General features: G+C 37.4%; 1 protein-coding gene across 1 annotated transcript in view; it reads left to right on the forward strand.

Moving 5' to 3' along the window:
- NET1 (neuroepithelial cell transforming 1) overlaps positions 1-19,271 on the forward strand; it is a 54,455-nt gene that overhangs the window by 18,447 nt on the left and 16,737 nt on the right. Inside the window, exon 3 of the mRNA XM_059056802.2 lies at positions 1,138-1,197. Coding sequence (XP_058912785.1) covers positions 1,138-1,197 — 60 coding nt within the window. The remainder of the gene's footprint in view (positions 1-1,137; positions 1,198-19,271) is intronic.

Consider the following 19,271-nt stretch of genomic DNA (forward strand, 5'->3'; position numbering starts at 1 on the left):
TGTCACCTCATTTTTTAGTTTTTCCCAGTTCTGATTTATATTGTTCTTTCATGTCTTGTATCATTTTCTTAATGTCTTTTTAGCTAAATTTAAAATAGTATTTTATAGGTTTGCTCTGCTTCTTTGAGCATTTCCTTTTGAGGTGACTTCATTCCCTGTAGGGATGTTGTTCTGCCCCTTATTTTCTCTCTTTTTTCTTAAAGTTATTTTGTGTAGAATTTGACTTGAGGAATTTTCTGTTCATTTTAATATGAATTTAGTTTTCCTGAACTTTTACAAAGAGGCTTGGTGCAGATAGCTTTTCTAACTTCATAGAGTTCCCTCTGTTGTTGTTTTCATGGGGCTTGCTTCTGAGACTTCCAGTCTCCATATATTTCCCCCACTTCTATCTGGACTTTATCTTTCCCTTTCTCAGATGCCCCCATCCTGCTCTATGTTGATTCTGCTCTCAACAGTTTCTCCTCAAGGTGGGGCCAGGTCCTGGAAGGGAGCCCTGGCTTGTCAGTTTTGAGAGTTCACAAGAGCTAGGCTGTATCACCAGTAATCTGAAAAGTTATTTTGAGGTTTAAGAGAAGAAACGTTACTTAAGGATTCTTTTTCAGTATTGATTAAGGACCAGAACTTAAAGCTATATGCATAGTTTTGTCACTACTGGCACCAGTAGGGCTGAATGAAGGTGATGAATAATAACTGGAAGGTACTCCCGGTACATGCATGTTCATTTTCCACCTGATAAATCCTGCTTCAGGCAACAAATCTTAATTACTTGGGCCATGAGAAAAGGATATATAAGAAATTTATTATCTTTATATATAAAATGTATTTTACTTTTTCTCTAACAAATATAGACTTGACTTACATGAGTTCTGTTCTGAAAAACTTTAGATAAGTAAGTTTTTTAATAGGGTGGAATCACTTCACAGCAAGGGATGATTTAGTCAAAGGGGACTTTTTAGAAAGTATATAGTATGTGCTAGCAATAATTTATGGGCATCCCTCATAAAAATAATTTTCTTATGAATACAGCCTAAGACACTTCACTTTTTAAAACTGATTTTTCTAGTTGTATGTGGTCTTTGTTTAATGGAGTAACATGCATGCCTTCTATATAAGAATAATTTTTTTTCTTTTTTATAGAAAAGAAAACGAAGAGCAAAAGATGATGATGTCATAAGCCTCAGCAGCCTTGATCTGAAGGTAAGCCTTACTGCTCTGGCAAGAAAAAGCATTTAAGAGTATGCAGATAGCATTTCATTTCTGTGCTGTAAAAATAATGAATGCTGGGGTTTTTGCATTTTGCATTTTTTTAAGTGCAAAACTGAATAATATTGGCTGTTACAGATATCCTCCTTTTTCTGTTCTACTACTTTGTTAAGAACAAGTAGAAAACCTCCCTCAAAATAATAGTGTACACAAACTCACATGCCTAAGGAGACCAGGCCTGTAGTCTATGCAGAGAAAGGAGTAGGTGGGGGGCTGTGGTGAACAGAAGGGCACCATGCCTCTCCTCAAGAGAGGTAGCTGCTCCTGTGCTCTAGCCCTAAAATCTGGGGTTTTGTGTGAAATCTCCTAAATTTTAAATGTTGGATCAAATTTTTTCTAAAAAACCATGCAAGCCAAACAACTTGTCTACAAGCCAGATGTAGCCCAGGGGTTTCCAGTGTGTGATCTATGATAAACTAAAACCCAGTGCAAACTTAAAAATAATTATTTTTAATAATTGTAATAATTATTTTAAAGTAATTATATAAATATATTTAATGTATCAATTATATACAATTATTATGTATCAATTATACTCAAATAAAAATTTTTTTAAATAATAAGCAAAATGTAATAATAATTTTTAAAAACTGCCCCTCCCCCTGCAATAACCCTCTTCTGTAAAATTGCAAGTCCAAAACTCTGGTATCTTTGAAATTACTTATTTTTGTCAGTTGGCAAGTTTTACAGAACCATCTTGGCTTTAAGGAACCTTTTTAAAAAGATTGTTATGAAAAAGTTATACATTTTTAAAGTAAGATTTAAAAAAAATGTTTGACATCACGTTTAATGATGGCGGCTGCTGCTCTTTATTTTTATTTTCTTTTTAGAGGAAGAAACTTAGAAAAAAATTTTTTTAAGATTTAATTATTTATTTATTTTTGGCTGTGTTGGGTTTTTGTTGCTGCACGCAGGCTTTCTCTAGTTGCGGTGAGCAGGGGGCTGATCTTCATTGTGGTGCGCAGGCTTCTCCTTGCGGTGGCTTCTCTTGTTGCGGAGCACAGGTTCTAGGCGCACGGGCTTTAGTAGTCATGGCACGCAGTCTCAGTAGTTGTGGCTCGTGGGCTCTAGAGTGCAGGCTCAGTAGTTGTGGCGTACAGGCTTAGTTGCTCCATGGCATGTGGGATCTGCGCAGACCAGGGATCAAACCTGAGTCCCCTGCATTGGCAGGCAGATTCTTATCCGCTGCACCACCAGGGAAGTCCCTGCTTCTTTTTAAAGACAAGGTATTTTCTAAAAATTAAATTTTTATAGGTCTGCCCATCAACATTTTAACAAATCTGGCAATCCAGATTTTGTGGGTATGTGTACATGTCTTTATAGAAGAATTATGTGTTTTAAGTGTTAGGCTTTTTGCAAAACAGTTTTAGTTACATTTAAAAAATCTTGTTTTCAAAGAAAGAAAAAGGTGTGAATGGCAACCCTGAGTATTTTTAGGTATGCTTCAAATGAAATCATATGCAGAAGTAAGAGTTTTGCCACAATAAAATCCATGGTCAGATCTACTTAAAGACAATCCTCCTTTTTTTTTACCCCAGCTTCAGCAATAATTAATATACCATCAGATCAGTCTCATATCATCTGTCCACTCACCTACCCTCCCCTGGATTATTTTGAAGCAAATCCTAGACATTGTATCATTTCATCTATATCATCATATTCAGTATTCTCACTTTCCTTGATTGCCTTAAACATGTTTTGTTTTGTTTTTGTTCATTTTGTCTGTTTGAATTGTAATTCATATAAGGTCTATACAGTGAGATTGATTATATCTCTTTAGTATCTTTTAATATATAGGTTTTCTGTCTCGCTCTTTGTTTTCTTGCAAATTTTTGTTGTTGAGGAAACCATGTCTTTTTTCCTGGGGAGCTTTCCACAGCCTGAGGAGTTGTGACTGCATCCCCATGGTATCATTTCCTGTGTTCCTCTTTTCTCTGTATTTCTGATAAATTGGTAGTTAGATCTAGAGAGTGTTTGGGGATATTAATGTACTTCCCTCAGAAGGTATGTAATGTGTTTTTGCAAAGCTCCTAACATTAATTATCATTGCCTAGATCGATTTATTCATTGGAGGTTGCAAAGTGGTTATATTGTGCCTTTATCAGTCCTTTGTTTATTAACTGGAATACTTCTGTAAAGAGAAAATTCCCCTCATCAGCCTTGTTTACTCAAAGGTACTGATTTATGATAAAGGTAGGATAAGTGCTTGATTCCTTTCCTTTATCAGTTTTCAAAAATAATGGGTTTTATTCATTAAAATGCTCTAAAAGTAACTAATGATTTTTCTTTTTAATATTATTATGAACTCATGGATATGAACACATTTTTTGTGTTTTGATACATTTCATTATTACTCTTACTGTGCTCAAATTTTCCCATCTTTGGCCTCTGGGTTCTGCCTCAGGAGGGCTCCTATGTCCTTTTTCCCCAGCTTTATTAAGATAGAATTGACATATAACATTGTATAAATTTAAGGTGTACAACATCGGCAGGCGGACTATCAACCACTGCGTCACCAGGAATGCCCCCCTATGTCCTTTTTTTTTTTTTTTTTTTTTCTTTTTTAAGCTCAGCGGCCATGGCTGACGGGCCCAGCCGCTCCGTGGCATGTGGGATCTTCCTGGACCGGGGCATGAACCCATGTCCCCTGCATCGGCAGGTGGACTCTCAACCACTGCGCCACCAGGGAAGCCCTCCCGCTATGTCCTTTTGACATGACCCTCACCTTATATCTAGAGGCTAAATGGCCTCCTTTTCTTCCTGAATGACAAGTTATTCCAAGCCAACTTGTACATTTCTTTTTTTCCTGCTCCATACCTGGAATCAGTCATTTCTAAAAGCCCTGATTTTAGAGGCTAAAATCTGGGCATTTTGAATACTTGTTGCTACCAATTGATCATTGTTTTCAGGCCTTTTTAATGGACAGAGCTAAATATATATATATATAATTTTTAAGATAAAATAAATTATGAGTTTATACTGATATTTTAAATTCAGTGCTAAAGGATCTTTTACTTAATCTCATTAATCTCACTGTCTAGATCTCTTTCAGCTGCACTGAAAATCTGGTTTCTGTGGGGCACTGACATAATTACTCACTTGATTTACCCTTGGTTCAAAGACAAATCTACATTATTACAAATAACTACCACATTACTACAAATGATAAAATTACTGAAAAATTTTGTTTCACATTTTTTGTTTTTTATGTATAGGTTATAGTGAGGATATATAAATTTTATGTTTTAAAATTATTGAACTAGTTCTTTTCTATGTGTAATTATGCCAACTCACTTTATTTGCAATTTTTAAGAATTACTGCTTTTTAAATTTAATTTTTCTTATAAACATGTAACAAAATTGTGTAGAATTTCAAAGTCAGTTCTACAAGATTCTTGATTCTATCCCTGGCTTTTCTACCCTACTTCTTTCTTCTATACAAAATGTTTTTTTTTTCCTTTTATTAATTTCATGGTTTATCCTTCCACTTTTTAAAATTATAAGTAATTGAATGTATATCGCACTTTCTTGAATAAACAACAGCATGTTATCTTTCCTTATGTGTTCTGTTTTATTCTCTCCTTTTTGTTTTACTTGTATGTTTTAGCTTTGTTATATCTTTCGGTATTTAGGAAGATTCATATATTTGTTCTGTTGGTTATCTTTCTATGATGCCTTCACTTCCCTCTTTTTGTCTGTTGTAGATTTGTTCATTCCTGTGAGCATTGTTTTAATTAACTAGCACCTCTTCTCCTTCCTCTCCTCTCCTCTGACTGAAGTAATCTCTCTTTATTCTAAGTTAATATATTTAAAGTAATAAGTGCTTATTTTACCTTTTATGTACACTCATCATTCTCCATTTAAAAAAAATAGTTTTGCTGTATCTCCAGGGTCAGCACATTCAGCCATTGTAAACTATGCTGTGTACCCTGATAACCACCATTTAGACTTAGTTCTACAGGTAAATATATATTTAATGATCAGCACCAGTCCTTATATCTATACCTTTTTAGGTTTTTGGTTTTCTGAAGCTCATTCTTTAGCACAGGGGTTAGCAAACTGTGGCCCACAAGCCATATCTGACCTGCCCATTTATTTACATATTGTTTATGGCTGCTTTTAAAAACACTACAGTGGCAGAAGTTGAGTAGTTGTGACAGAGACATGTGACCTGCAAAGGCTAAAATATTTACTGTTTTTTTTTTTTTTACAGAAAAAGTTTGCTGACCCCTGCTCTAGAGTTGAGTAAATTCAGAGGAAGTGTTCATGGGAGCAGTATTCCCTGAGTTATTGAATGTTCATATCAGTTTGTTTGCAGCCTTTATACTTGAAGGTTAGTTTGGATGAATATGAAACCTAAGGCTCATATTTTCTTTCCTTGAATATATTAAATATTTTACTCCATTGTTTTCTTGTATAAAGTGCCACTGTTTTAAAGTTATAATAAGTGTATAGTTTCAAGTCATCTTTTATTTTAGGAGCATTATTTCTTGAATTATAGTTTTTGGTATTTTTTCTATTCTATTGTTTTTACCTCTCCTCCCTGCCCTTTATACTTAGGTTGGGTCTTCTTTTTGTATCTTTTTTTTTTTTTTTTTTTGCAGTACGTTGTGGCCTCTCCCATTGCGGAGCGCAGGCTCAGCGGCCATGGCTCACAGGCCTAGCTGCTCCACAGCATGTAGGATCTTCCCAGACCGGGGCAAAAACCCGTGTCCCCTGCATCGGCAGGCAGACTCTCAACCACTGCGCCACTAGGGAAGCCCTTTTTGTATCTTTTTATCACTTTATTTTAAAACATTTTTTTGTCTTTTTTATTTTTAAATTCATCTTCCTTTTTCTCTTAATGCATTAGTCATTGGTTTTTTTCATTCTGAAATCATTTTAAATTCTTTCCTTCTATCACCTCATTTCAAATTCTCCTTTCTCCACTTACCTAATTTCTGAACTTTATGTTCTTTCATAGCTTCTATAATTTTCATTTATTTTAGGCTATAAAGACATTATTCTACTCCACATTTTGTTTTCTTATAGTAGTTATAAATGGGTTTCATGATTCTTTTCTGAAGTACATTCAGTTTTCCTTTCCTGTATTTTTAGGTGAGAGGAGTGGGCCATGGTAGCCTGTTTTCAGCTTCATGACTCTAGAGCCCCTCTTATGTTGTTTTCACAAAGATTTTTTAAAGTATGGCCTCTTTGTCTTGTTTATGGTTTCCTTTGCTGTGCAAAAGCTTTTAAGTTTAATTAAGTCCCATTTGTTTGTTTTTATTTTCGTTACTCTAGGAGGTGGGTCAAAAAAGATCTTGCTGTGGTTTATGTCAAAGAGTGTTTTTCCTCTAAGAGTTTTACAGTTTCTGGTCTTACATTTAAGTCTTTAACCCATTTGGAGTTTATTTTTGTGTATGGTGTTAGGTAGTGTTCTAATTTCATTCTTTTACATGTAGCTGTCCAGTTTTCCCAGCACCACTTATTGAAGAGGCTGTCTTTTCTCCATTGTATGTTCTTGCCTCCTTTGTCCTTAGAAAGCTGAAAATAGAACTACCATATGACCAGCAATCCCACTACTGGGCATATACCCTGAGAAAACCATAATTCAAAAAGAGACATGTACCACCATGTTCATTGCAGCACTATTTACAATAACCAGGACATGGAACCAACTTAAATTTCCATCGACAGATAAATGGATAAAGAAGATATGGCACATATATACAGTGGACTATTACTCAGCCATAAAAAGAAACAAAATTGAGTTATTTGTAGTGAGGTGGATGGACTAGAGTTTGTCATACAGAGTGAAGTAAGTCAGAAAGAGAAAAATACCATATGCTAATGCATATATATGGAATCTAAAAAAAAATGGTACTGATGAACCTTGTTGCGGGGCAGGAATAAAGAGGTAGACATAGAGAATGGACTTGAGAACATGGGGTGGGGAGTGAAGCTGGGACGAAGTGAGAGTAGCATGGACATATATACACTGCCGAATGTAAAATAGTTGGCTGGTGGGAAGCAGCAGTATTAGCACAGGGAGATCGGCTCGGTGCTTTGCAATGACATAGAGGGGTAGGATAGGGAGGATGGGAGGGAGGCTCAAGAGTGAGGGGGATATGGGGACATGTGTATGCATATGGCTGATTTGCGTTGTTGTGCAACAGAAACTAACACAGTATTGTGAAGGAACTATACTCCCATAAAGATCTATTTAAAAAAAAAAGTATGGCCTCATGTTTTCTGAAATCTTTCGTTTCTGCTCCCTTTCTCTTTTATCTGGACTGTTTCTTGTCTTTGCTTCTGTTACCCTGTTCTGCTCAATTTGGATCCTACTCCTAGAAGTTTTTCTCAGTGCAGTGTTAGTTTCAAGAGTTTCTGTGGCCCAGACTGCTCCAGCACCAATAAACCTTGTTAGTTGGAAGTGCTCTTGCCCATGGCGTGAGGCTTTGATCCTTGGAATCCTTCCCAGTTTAGACCACTGTTCGCAGTGAACCACTGTGGGGGTTCCCCTATTCTCTGGGCCATCAGACAAGCCCATTTGCCTTCCCTTTGCTTCTCTCTGCACAAACGCTGAAACCATGTGGGTCTCATAGCTATTCAGTTTGCCTCCATCTGACCAACAAAAGGTGTGGAGGAAGCACTCTCATTTTTGGTGTATATTGAGTTTTCTGTTTTGCTACGGTAGTCACTCTATCTGCCTTTTCTTTTTCTTTAAAGAGTGAAGACCTGTCAAAGATTAGTGTATTGATGAGTATGCCAACAGAATGGTAAAGCTGGTCAGAGGACTGTAGGAAACACTGAAGTATTCTAATCACTGAAAAAAGGAATGGTGGAGTACAATCGCTAAATTTGATACAAAATAGATTAATAGCCTCATCTACATGTCTGCCTACCAAATATATTTACATTGCTATCAGTCCCTACAGAGTTAACATCTACCCTTACAGAGTTGTAACAAAAAAACCTTAATAGCAAATAGTGAATCAAGAAAAAGGTACACAGCCCTAGAAAATGAGATAATCTAATGAAAAAGCATTTGGGCGTCCTTTTTGTCTGGTTTCCAGTTTTGGTATTTTCTACCTCATTCTTTCCTTAATTTTATTGCCTTTCTAATTCTGATTTATGTTCCTTCGTAGCTAACTTTGGAATATTATAGTTTTTGTGAGTATGTTTTTCTACCATGCCTTTATTTTTATTTTATTTTTTCGTTTGCGTTGGGTCTTCGTTGCTGTGCACAGGCTTTCTCTAGTTGCAGTGAGCAGAGGCCACTCCTCATTGCAACACACAGGCTTCTTACCGCAGTGGCTTCTCATTGCGGAGCACAGGCTCTAGGCGCGCAGGCTTCAGTAGTTGTGGCACGCGGGCTTCAGTAGTTGTGGCTTATGGGCTCTAGAGCACAGGCTCAGTAATTGTGGCACACTGGCTTAGTTGCTCTGCAGCATGTGGGATCTTCCTGGCCCAGGGCTTGAACCTGTGTCCCCTGCATTGGTAGGTGGATTCTTAACCACTGCACCACCAGGGAAGCCCCAATGCCTTTATTTTTTGTAGGGATGTTTTTTCCCCTATATCTTTTTTTAATATAAAAACTTTGTATTGGATTTGACTATGATTCTTTTTCTTGGTCATTGTTATATGAAAATAGTTTTAGACAGAAGGAATGAGTCAGGAGAGCTTCATGACTCTAAAAATTCCTCTTCTGTTAGGACTCTGCGCTTTCACTGCCAAGGGCCCATGTTCAATCCCTGCTTGGGGAACTGAGACCCCCACAAGGTGCACAGTGTGGCCAAAAAAGAGAAAGAAATGATAAATATATAGATATACTTTCTGAGTTCTCCAGGACCTGTTTTTCTCTTCAACTTTTGTCTGAACTTCTTCTTTCCTGTATCTGTCAGCTCTACTCTACTGTGTTTATATTTGAAATCTCTTCCCAGAACTTGCTCCGTGGTGTAGGGCTTTGTCCTGGAATGAGCTTTGAAAGTCCATTACGTTTAGGTGTTCCAATCACAAACTCCTTACTGTCACCCTTGAGTATATAAAACCCTTTCCAGTTTCAGTTGCTATTCTCAGAATGGCTTGCCTCACTCTGCAGTGAGGAGCTGTTAATAGTTTTGGGGATCCTTCTCTACTCAGATCTGGCAGATGCTTTGTTATTTTTCTCTGCTTTCTCATCCAATACCATATAGGTCTTAGAGTTGTTAGTTTATCCATGTTAACATGTATTTTTGGATTCATGGAGATGTGTATCTTGTTACAGAGTGCTGTGCACATTCACTTTGGGTTTTGGTTTTGCTGTCCTTGTTCTACATGTCTTTATGGAAGGATTTGGAAAAATTGTAAACTATGCCACTGCTGCCGCCTTATTCCCAGAATTCTGCCTCATGTTATTTTGTTCCCAGTGTGGTGAAAGGCAAATTCAGCATTCTTCTAAACCTAATATAATTTTAGCAGATTTTATTGACATTGAATTTACTGGAATTATTTGAATTACTATAATTTTTAGGGTAGATATTATATTATGAACTAATACTCACCAACTAGGCAAAGATAGGCTTCTATTGTCCTTCAAAGTTTAGTACATTTTAGGGCAGTAGTTGTACCTTTGCATGTACTACTGTTAACTTCCTTAAATTATTGTTAAACTTCCTTAAATTTAGTAATTATATTCCAGAAAGAAATCCTTATAAAATTTTGGTTACATTAAACACATGCCCATCTGCAAAGAGAATAATGCAATTATATGCGGTTTCTGTTTCTTCCAAAGCTAAGGATTCCTGTACGACTACAATAAGGAAAGAATGAATTTGAAATAATTATTTACTGAGTATCATCTTTGTATACTCAAAATTTCACTGGGGTCAGTCTAAATTCTTTCTTTTATTCCTTTTTTAAATTTAATTTTATTTATTTTACTTTATTTTTATAAATTTATTTATTTTTGGCTGCACTGGGTCTTCGTTGCTGTGCATGGGTGTTCTCTAGTTGCGGTGAGCGGGGGCTAGTGTTCGTTGCGGTACGCGGGCTTCTTATTGCAGTGTCTTCTCTTGTTGCGGAGCACAGGCTTTAGGCACATGGGCTTCAGTAGTTGCAGCACGCAGGCTCAGTAGTTGTGGCGCACAGGCTTAGTTGCTTCACGGCCTGTGGGATCTTCCCAGACCAGGGCTCGAACCCGTGTCCCCTGCATTGGCAGGCGGATTCTTAACCACTGCACCACCAGGGAAGCCCTCTTTTTTTTTTTAATTCCACAAACATTCATGGAGCACCCACAATGTTCCAAGCACCATACTGGACCTTAGAGATAAGATTATATACAAACAGGAAACAAGAACCTCTGACAAAATCATACCTGCATAGATTACAATAGACTGTGCAGAAGTACCAGTTGGTATTAGAAGGAGGAATGAGAGTAATAGAAGATATTTTGGAGGTCTTGGTTTGGAGTTGGGTTTTTATGAAAGCAAACGTGAACTTGGGAAACCAACCCAGATAGAGAAGGGGAATCTACAAATACCAAGAATTAAAATCAGATATGTTAATATAATGATGAACAAATGATTTGGAAAGAGTCAAAGAAATATAGAAGAACTAAGAAATGAAGTACAGAAGGTTAATTGGCCACTTAGTTGAAGGCTATAAATGATAGGCTGAAGAATTTATTGATCTCCCATGAAAATCAACAGAAACAACATTCTGGATTCTTGAAATGATTTTCTGAAGTATAGTCTTTCCATCTGTATAGAAAGTATAGGTTAGTTATGGTCTGGTATAGTCTAGAGGCCTTGAATTGGAGTAATGGCTGTGGAAATGAAAACAGCATTCCTAAGGTTGCATCTTTATCAATCTTTTCTTCTTAGTTAATCCTTCTCAGAGAACTCATTCACTCAATAGATGCTGCTGTCTAAAACTGAGGACTCCTAGTCTGAATCCTTAAGCCAGATCACAGTCCTAATGTTCAGAACTTTTAATCCAATTGCCTCTAGGGGTTTGTAACTGGCCTCCCTGCCTATAGCCTCTTTATGATGCCATATTGATCTTTCTCCACAACTTGGTCTTTTTAGTACCTGCTTGAGTTCTTTCAGAAGCAGTTTATTGCTTTAAAGATAAAAATCAAATCTTTCACTTAACTTATAAACCCCTTTATGATGAGCTTCCCTACTCCATCCATTACACCAGAATTTTTCGTATCATACTTCCTGTTCCCCTTCCTTTGCACATCCTCATTCCCTTTCTTTACTTGGCTCATGCCTCTTTATCCGCTCTTCAGGCATTATCTCCAGGACCCCTTCCCAGAGTCTTACCCCTCTTTGTGTATTTTATGCCCCCACCCGCCTAGGGTGGCTACTTCTCCTATATGCCCCTTGGTAGGGAGAATTGAATGGGGAAAGGAGGAAGTTAGGATTCCGTGAGGAGGAAGGAAGTTAGCAATGAAGTTCACAGTAGCATTAAGCTGTATTTATACCTTGAAAATAATGACCGGCTAAAACAGAGGTGCTTGACCCTGGCGGCAGGACAGAGTCACCCTGGGAGCTTTTAGGGGAAGAAATGTGCTGCTGGACCTTGTCCCAGACTATGTGAAGGTGGGGTGATGGGGTAAGGAATGAGGGTGGGTGACATTGGGACGTAGGAACATCTGGGGAGGAGGGAATTTGTTTGTTTTTTTGTTTGTTTGTTTTTAAGATGTCCAGGTGATTGTTACTTATAGCCAGGGTTGAAAACTACTGCATTAGAGTATGGCATTCTTAAACTTATCCTTCCCCAATAAATAGATAATCTGTCAACTCCCCAATCCCTGTTTTTTTGCGTGGGCTTTCATCTAAGTACAGTAGTTAGTATGTAATAAGCTAAATGTAATCAGTTCATATGATCATTTAATGCCTGTTGCTGAAAATCATTCACTTTATTTACCTCTATATTTCATAGCCATCTGTTTGATGAGTGAACAGATAAGTAATTTGGTCAAATAAATGAAATAAGACCTTGGATTTGGGTAAGGATGTAACATGAGCATTGTGTTATGTATTTTGACTAGGATATCTTATATGAAGAATTTAATATTAATGTTAATTGAATTATCATGTGATGCATCATTGGCTATGAAGCTGTGATTGCTTATCAGATTTGTCTCTAAGTAAAATTTCAGCACTATCTTTTATCAGGTTGTCTTACTACTGTGGTATGTATGTTTATTCATTTTAAAAAGAACACAGTATTTGTTTTCCAAAGGTATTTCTCAGCTCTGTTTCTTAGCAGCCATAACCTTGCCTTTTTCTTCTTATAGGAAGAGTCAAAAGTGACTGTTTACTTTATTAATGTGAAATAATACTGGGATGAGTAATACTGAGTCATATTTTTATGACTGAAGTTCTTTAACTCTGATAGTCAATGATCAAAAAACAAACAAAACACTTCAGAAGAAATCTTTTAAAATATATGAATGGTTCGTTCTTTTTCTCAGTGTTCAGATTTGGGGATATCATTTTCTTAAAAGTTAAGCCTATTGAAGTGTTATATTTTGAGTATTGCTGTACTCTGCAATTTTTTAAACATAATACTAATTTATGTATTTTATTTCTTAATAACTATGACAGGCAATTGGTTATTTTCCTGGGGCACAGATTTGAAAAGTTTGAAGCTAGCTGGCACACAAAAGCTGGTGACTTAACTTTTGAATAAGGCTACCTTACTGCCCTTCACTTTGCATTTTGATATAACTTGTGATCTCTACTGGTTGCCCTGTAAAATAATAAAACATTGTTTCTCTGTGACGAAGTCCCGAAAATAAAGCCAACTGCTGGTACAGGTGATAAAAGTTAAGAGAAACCAAAAGGTATAACAAAATGGTTCCTCTTAACTTAAAATATAAAAATTAACTATAAAACAATTATTCCTGATAATGCTCTAAAAAGCCATTAATCCAGAGCTATTTATCCTTAAACTTAATCATTCCTAGATAGCTGTGAATCATTCCTAGACTGCTATGTGTATCTAAATACTTCTGTGTGCTTTTTAATTGTAAAAGTAACACACAAATGCATTGTCCTTGTACAAAAGTAAAACAACTTTTTCAAGTCGCCTCTTATCACCTCCATCCTCTGAAGTAACCAGTTATTATTTTATGTGTTCCAGGTCCTTTTCTGTTTATTTACCTACTTTCACACAGTGTGTATAATGGTAACATATATATGATTATCCTGTACTATGCTATAGCTTGCTTTTGCTATTTATATCTTATCAATACATATAGGGCTACCTCGTGCTTTTTTTAAAAATAGTATTCCATAGTATTAAAGTACCGTAGTCTACTTACCAGTCCTTTAAAAATGGCCCTTTAGTATATTTTTCTTTTTTTTCCACATTAAAAATAATGCTTAATGTACCTCTTCCTTGTGCACAAAGGAGGGACCATGCTTATGTCTCTAATACAGTTACCCAGAAGTGGAATTGCTGGGTTGCAAATTTCAGTTTTGATAATACTGTTCATTTGCCTTCCAGAAAAATTTGATAGATTTTCACTTCTCCATCAGTCTATGATAATAAACATATCCCTATACTCTTGTTAGCCCTGGATTTTATTAATATTTAAAACCTTTTTCCAATTGTTGTGATAGACAACCAGACAGAAAATTAATAAGGAAATAGAGAACTTGAACACCACCATAAACCGGTTGGACCTAACAGACAAATACAGAACATCTTACCTCAAAACAGCAGAAAATACATTTTTCTCAGGTGCACATAGAGCATTCTCCAGGATAGACCATATTTTAGGCCACAAAAAAAGTCTTAATAAATTTTGAAAAGATAGAAATTACACAAAGTACTATTCCAGTCACAGTGGAATGAAACAAGAAATCAGTAACAGAAGGAAAACTGGAAAAATCACAAGTAAGTAAAAATTAAACAGCATACTAGTAAACAGCTGATGGGTCAGAGATGAAATCACAAGGGAAATTAGAAAAGACCTTGAGACAAATGAAAATGAAAGCAAAATATACCCAAACTAATGGGATGTAGCAAAAGCAGTGCTAAGAGAGAAATACATAGCTATGAATGCTCACATTAAAAAGAAAGATCTCAAATCAACAACCTAACCTCACACTTTAAGGAACCAGAAAAAGACAAACAAGCTAAACTCAAAACTAGCAGAAGGAAGGAAATAATAAAGATTAGAGTAGACTTAAATAAACAGGGAATAGAACAGTCAAGAGAGAGATTGAGAAAAATCAATGCGACTAAAGTGTGTTTCTTTGACAAGATCAGAATTGACAAACCTTTAGGTAAATTGACTAAGGAAATAAAAGAGAAGACTCAAATTACTAACATCTAGAAATGAAAGTGGAGATATTACTACCAATTTACAGGACTAAAAAGGATTACAAGAGTACTATGAACAATTGTACACTAATAGAATGGATAACCTAGATGAAGTGGACAAATTTCTAGAAACACACAACCTACCAACCTACCTAATCTAAAGATTCATATTTAATTCAGCATTGTGAAATTTTCTTGTTTTTTAGTTTATTTTCATCCCTTTATTCCCTGGTCTCTGCTTCTTAAACTCCTATTCAGAAGATTTTGGAATATCTGGAACATCTGGAATTACTTTATATGTTTATTACTCTCTTTTATTCTTCCATTTATTCTTTTTTTTTTTAATTCTTCCATCTCTTAGTCTTTTGTGGTATTTTCTGGGAGAATTCCTTAATTTGCTAGTTTATCATTAATGTCTCTTCTGCTATTTAGCCTAACTATTGACATTTTAATTTTGACAATTCTTTAATTTCCACAGTTTCTAATTCTTTGTTTTGTTTTCTCATAATAGTCTTTTTTTAAATTAATATATTTTCTCTCTTAGTTTTCTGGGGATATTAATTATATTTCTTTTAACATCTCCTTCTGTTTGCTCTACTAACTAATATAAAATAAGCCATAAACCAAATGAAATTATGCTACAGCCAGTGAAGCTTGTTTAGAAGTTATGAACTCTAACTTTTGGACTTATCAGTTGTGTGTTACTAGTTGTTTGAATGTATAACTTATATAGCCATCCTAAGCCTGTGTTATCTGTACTTAAAGATAAAATTTTAATCTCAAACTTGATGCGTAGTTCTTCTCCACTCCCCAGCATATTCGGTCTTCATTCATTCATTCACTCATTCATTTCTATCAATATATTTTGGAGCTCCTATTATGTGCCAGATACAGAGAGCAAAACAGTCTTTGCCCTCATGAAGCTTACATCCTGTTGGGGGCATAGATTATAGCTGTCTGTGACTCTAGAAATTTGTGGGGGAGACTTGTATTCTACTCTTTGAATACCTCTCCTCACCTCCTTAAGACCCAGTCTCCTCCAGGATGTTAGGCAGGGAGAGAGGACTGGAAATAAGATAGTCTCTTTACCTTACTGGATGAGATTGCAATCCTTTTCATTGTTGTCTGTAACTTCTGTTCTAAATTTCCCTCTGTGGGATCAATGAGAATGAGTGATGGCTAGTGAGGAATCCATTCTGTGAAACTCCCTTAGGTATTGGTAGTCTCTTGCAAGATTTAGCCACATCTTTTTGATGACCTTAGCAAGCAGTATACCAACAGCCCTTCCAGTGCATGCTACCATCCTAGGGTAGGGTCTGCCTACCCTGATGCAACCATGCCAGTAAGACCATCTCCCCAGTCTCTTCTGTGTTCCTCATACTGGTAGAACCAGAAACTCATGTGGAGTCAGTGCCATATTGGCCCCCTCTGCTCTTGAGAATCCCTAAAGGAAGGAGGGCTTGAGAAGAGAGAATAATCTCTTTCCATGAAAAGTGAAGGCCCCCAAAGACCAACAGCTTTATTTCTCAGGCCTTTTCTTATTTTGCTGGGATAGTCCCGGGGAGAGACCTGCTGATATACACGAGATAAATCATCCTGTTTACCTAGTGCCTCCAGGATACTAGCACCTCTGTACTCTTGATAAGCATTAACATGAGACAGGGATTCTCCCACTTTGTGCACACTCTGAAGGTCCATCTGCATGCCTCTTCTCCAAAATATTTTGTCTCAATCTTTCTGATTTTGCTCCTTCCAAGTCCCTGACCAGTCAGCCAGACCATTCACCAGTTCTCAGGGGCCTGTATGGATCAGTACTTCATGCCCTTTCTCCCTCTGTATAAAGTGAACAGCCACGTGTGCTGCTTACAGCTCTACCCACCGGAGGTATTTCCCTTTACCATGCCCCTTCAGGACTATTCCTAAATGGGTCTGTAATGGTGCTCAAAACAACAGATGAAGCTAATCCACCCGTGAACTAGGGCCAGGTTTTTCTCCTCTGTTAGTTGCTTATTGAGAACCCCACCCCACCCCCACCAACAGATGAGGAGTTGAAGGGGAAGTTTCAGTGTAATGTATTGGGTAACATGGCAATCTGTTCAGTAATTTACTTATGCCCTTTGGACTGGCTCAGGCCTGATTCCAAATAGACCATTTCCATGGTACCTGGCCAATCCTGTGACTCGGTTGGTATACTTGGCCCTGTTCATTTGGGGCAGCTCTAATTGCATTAGTCACATGATGTAATGTGGGCAGGCCCTCAGTCTTTACTAGGGCTGCTAGCACACCAGGAGCTGCTGTTCAAACAGCAAGTGGTTTCCTGCCATGGAAACCATACCTAGCTTCAGAACCCTAGGAATCTGCATTGAATTTCTCTTCCTGGCCTTGCCAAAGACGTCACACAGCATCTTTGTCTACCATAGACATCTCAAGCTTGATCAGATACACTGGCTCACATGGCCTGCAGGGCACCTGACACCCAGCCTGGACCTGCTACAGTGGCCTCTCTTGCTCTGGATCCTACTCAAAACTGTGAGCGTTTCAGATTACCTCATTAATGGGTCAGAGCAGAATTTCCAAGTGCAGTATCTGCTCTCTCCAGCCTAGTGCTGTGCCTCTTTCTAAGTGCTGGGATTCAAGGTGCAACAATTTGACCTTTACCTAGGAGGGGAGATCCCGGAAAGCCTCAGGCCATTGGACCTATTAAAATTTTTCTAATATGGCAGCCTTTGAATTTTCTTGGCATGCATTTGACTTCCTAGACTGTCCAGAATACTTGGCATTTCCCATTCACCATGTCCTGTTAGTATGATGTCATCAGTATTCTAGACTAACATGATGCTCTATGGGATGTCAAGGTCCTTGTGGACTCTGTGACAGAGAACAAAAATGTTAACAGCCTCAGGACATGAAATGTAGAGTGCTGTCTTTACCATGTAAAAGATTAACTACTTTTGCTCCTTACTAATGGTTATTGAAAAGAACACATAGGCTAGATTAATAGCTGTATACCAAATACTAGAGATGTGTTGATCTGTCCCAGTAAAGGTTCTACATCTTGCACAGCAGCTGAGATTAAAGCTACCACTTAATTTTTCAGTGGTCCACTGTTAGCCGTCACAGTCCACCTCGCTGCACGAGGCACACAGATCAACTGAATGGAGATACAGTAGAGACTACCACTCCTACCTGCTGTAATTCTGATGGCCATCTCTGCTTTTTCTCTTGGTGTGCAATACTGCTTCGGTTTATTACCTTGGCCCAGGTGTAGGGGGTGAAATTTCAGGGGCTCCCACTTGGCCTTTCCCTCTGTAATGACTCTGAGAACTTGAAGGTTACCACCTGCTTTTAAAGGCTTTTAAAGCAATTAACAAAAGCCAGCCAATTCTGCAATCCTTACTATTGCCCCCATGTTGTTCATTTGTCACCACTGCTACATATGCCATTGCTTCACTGCTCCATCTGTATCCAGTTCATATCTTGGTCCTTATCACCATTTTATCAATGAGTGACCAGTTCCAGAATCCCATCCGGTGCGTGTAATCTCTAGGGCCAGTCTCAGTGTCAGTGTCTTAGCCAGTGTTCCCTCCAGAAATCAGAGCCTGAGACGCGAGATAATTGACAGGTAGTCTGTTTTCAGGTGTGGTGCCAGGGAACAAGGGGGCAGCTGATGCAAGCATCTAATTATGGAACCTTCTAAAGAGCCATGTAAAATACACCACATAATTGTCTTCTCAAGGGTCTGAAGAGGGGCTTTTATCCACTAGCTCCTGTGCTCCATTAGTCAATGGCTGTCCCATGGGGTGTTAATCCCTCACACTTCCAGGCTACACGTGTAAATGCCACACTCGGCATCCGAGAAGCCCTGGGTGGAAAGCAAGAGGGGCGCAGCTGAGGCCAGGAGCTGTTGGAGGCGGAGCTGGTTGCTGCAGCAACAACTGGAGTAAGAAACGGGCTGAGAAAACAGGAGGCCTGGCACGAGACAGTGTTGTTGGTCCTCAGGTTTTGACCTTAGCTGAGTTTCAGGGGAAAAAGGCAGAAAATCCCACTCACCATTTTGTTATATAAGTATAAGCGATCTTTACATGATACTGGAAGATCCCTGTGTACTTGAAATAAAAAGTCACCACTAACAGCACCATTACCCAATTTTATTTGCTGCTTGTATTATCATTGCAAAAAGAACCATGGTTTTGATAACACCAAGCTTCTTAGCCTGTCAGCTATTCTTTTTATAGTCTTTCTAATAGTATTAACTCATCTGAGTTGATCTTTTCCCAAAGTAAATTCTTAGGAAAGCTTGGACATACTCAAATTTTAATCCAAATGACTTTTAAGAACTCAAATCCACATATAACTTCATTACTAACTTCTTTCATACTCATCCAAACGTAACTGCCTGTTTTGGTGTTGTTTTTAAACTCATTACTAGATATTTTGGAACTCTCATTCCTCAGAAGTTCCATCTTGTTAATATTTCAATCAGTGTTTCCTTTTTTAGTAAGATTTGAAATTCTATTTTTAACTAACCTATTTTTAGTGATGTACATAGTAGTTATTTGTAATCTTGAACTCTAGAGTTTTAAAGTGGAACATCATTTTTTTATATTTAGAAAAAGTCCTTAAAATATTTCTTGTGAACTGTGGAATCTTTTATACACTTGTATGATTTTTAAATATATGTTTAATTTAGCAATATAAAACATGAG

Source organism: Kogia breviceps, chromosome 3 (assembly GCF_026419965.1).
Source record: "Kogia breviceps isolate mKogBre1 chromosome 3, mKogBre1 haplotype 1, whole genome shotgun sequence".
NCBI lineage: Eukaryota > Metazoa > Chordata > Mammalia > Artiodactyla > Physeteridae > Kogia > Kogia breviceps.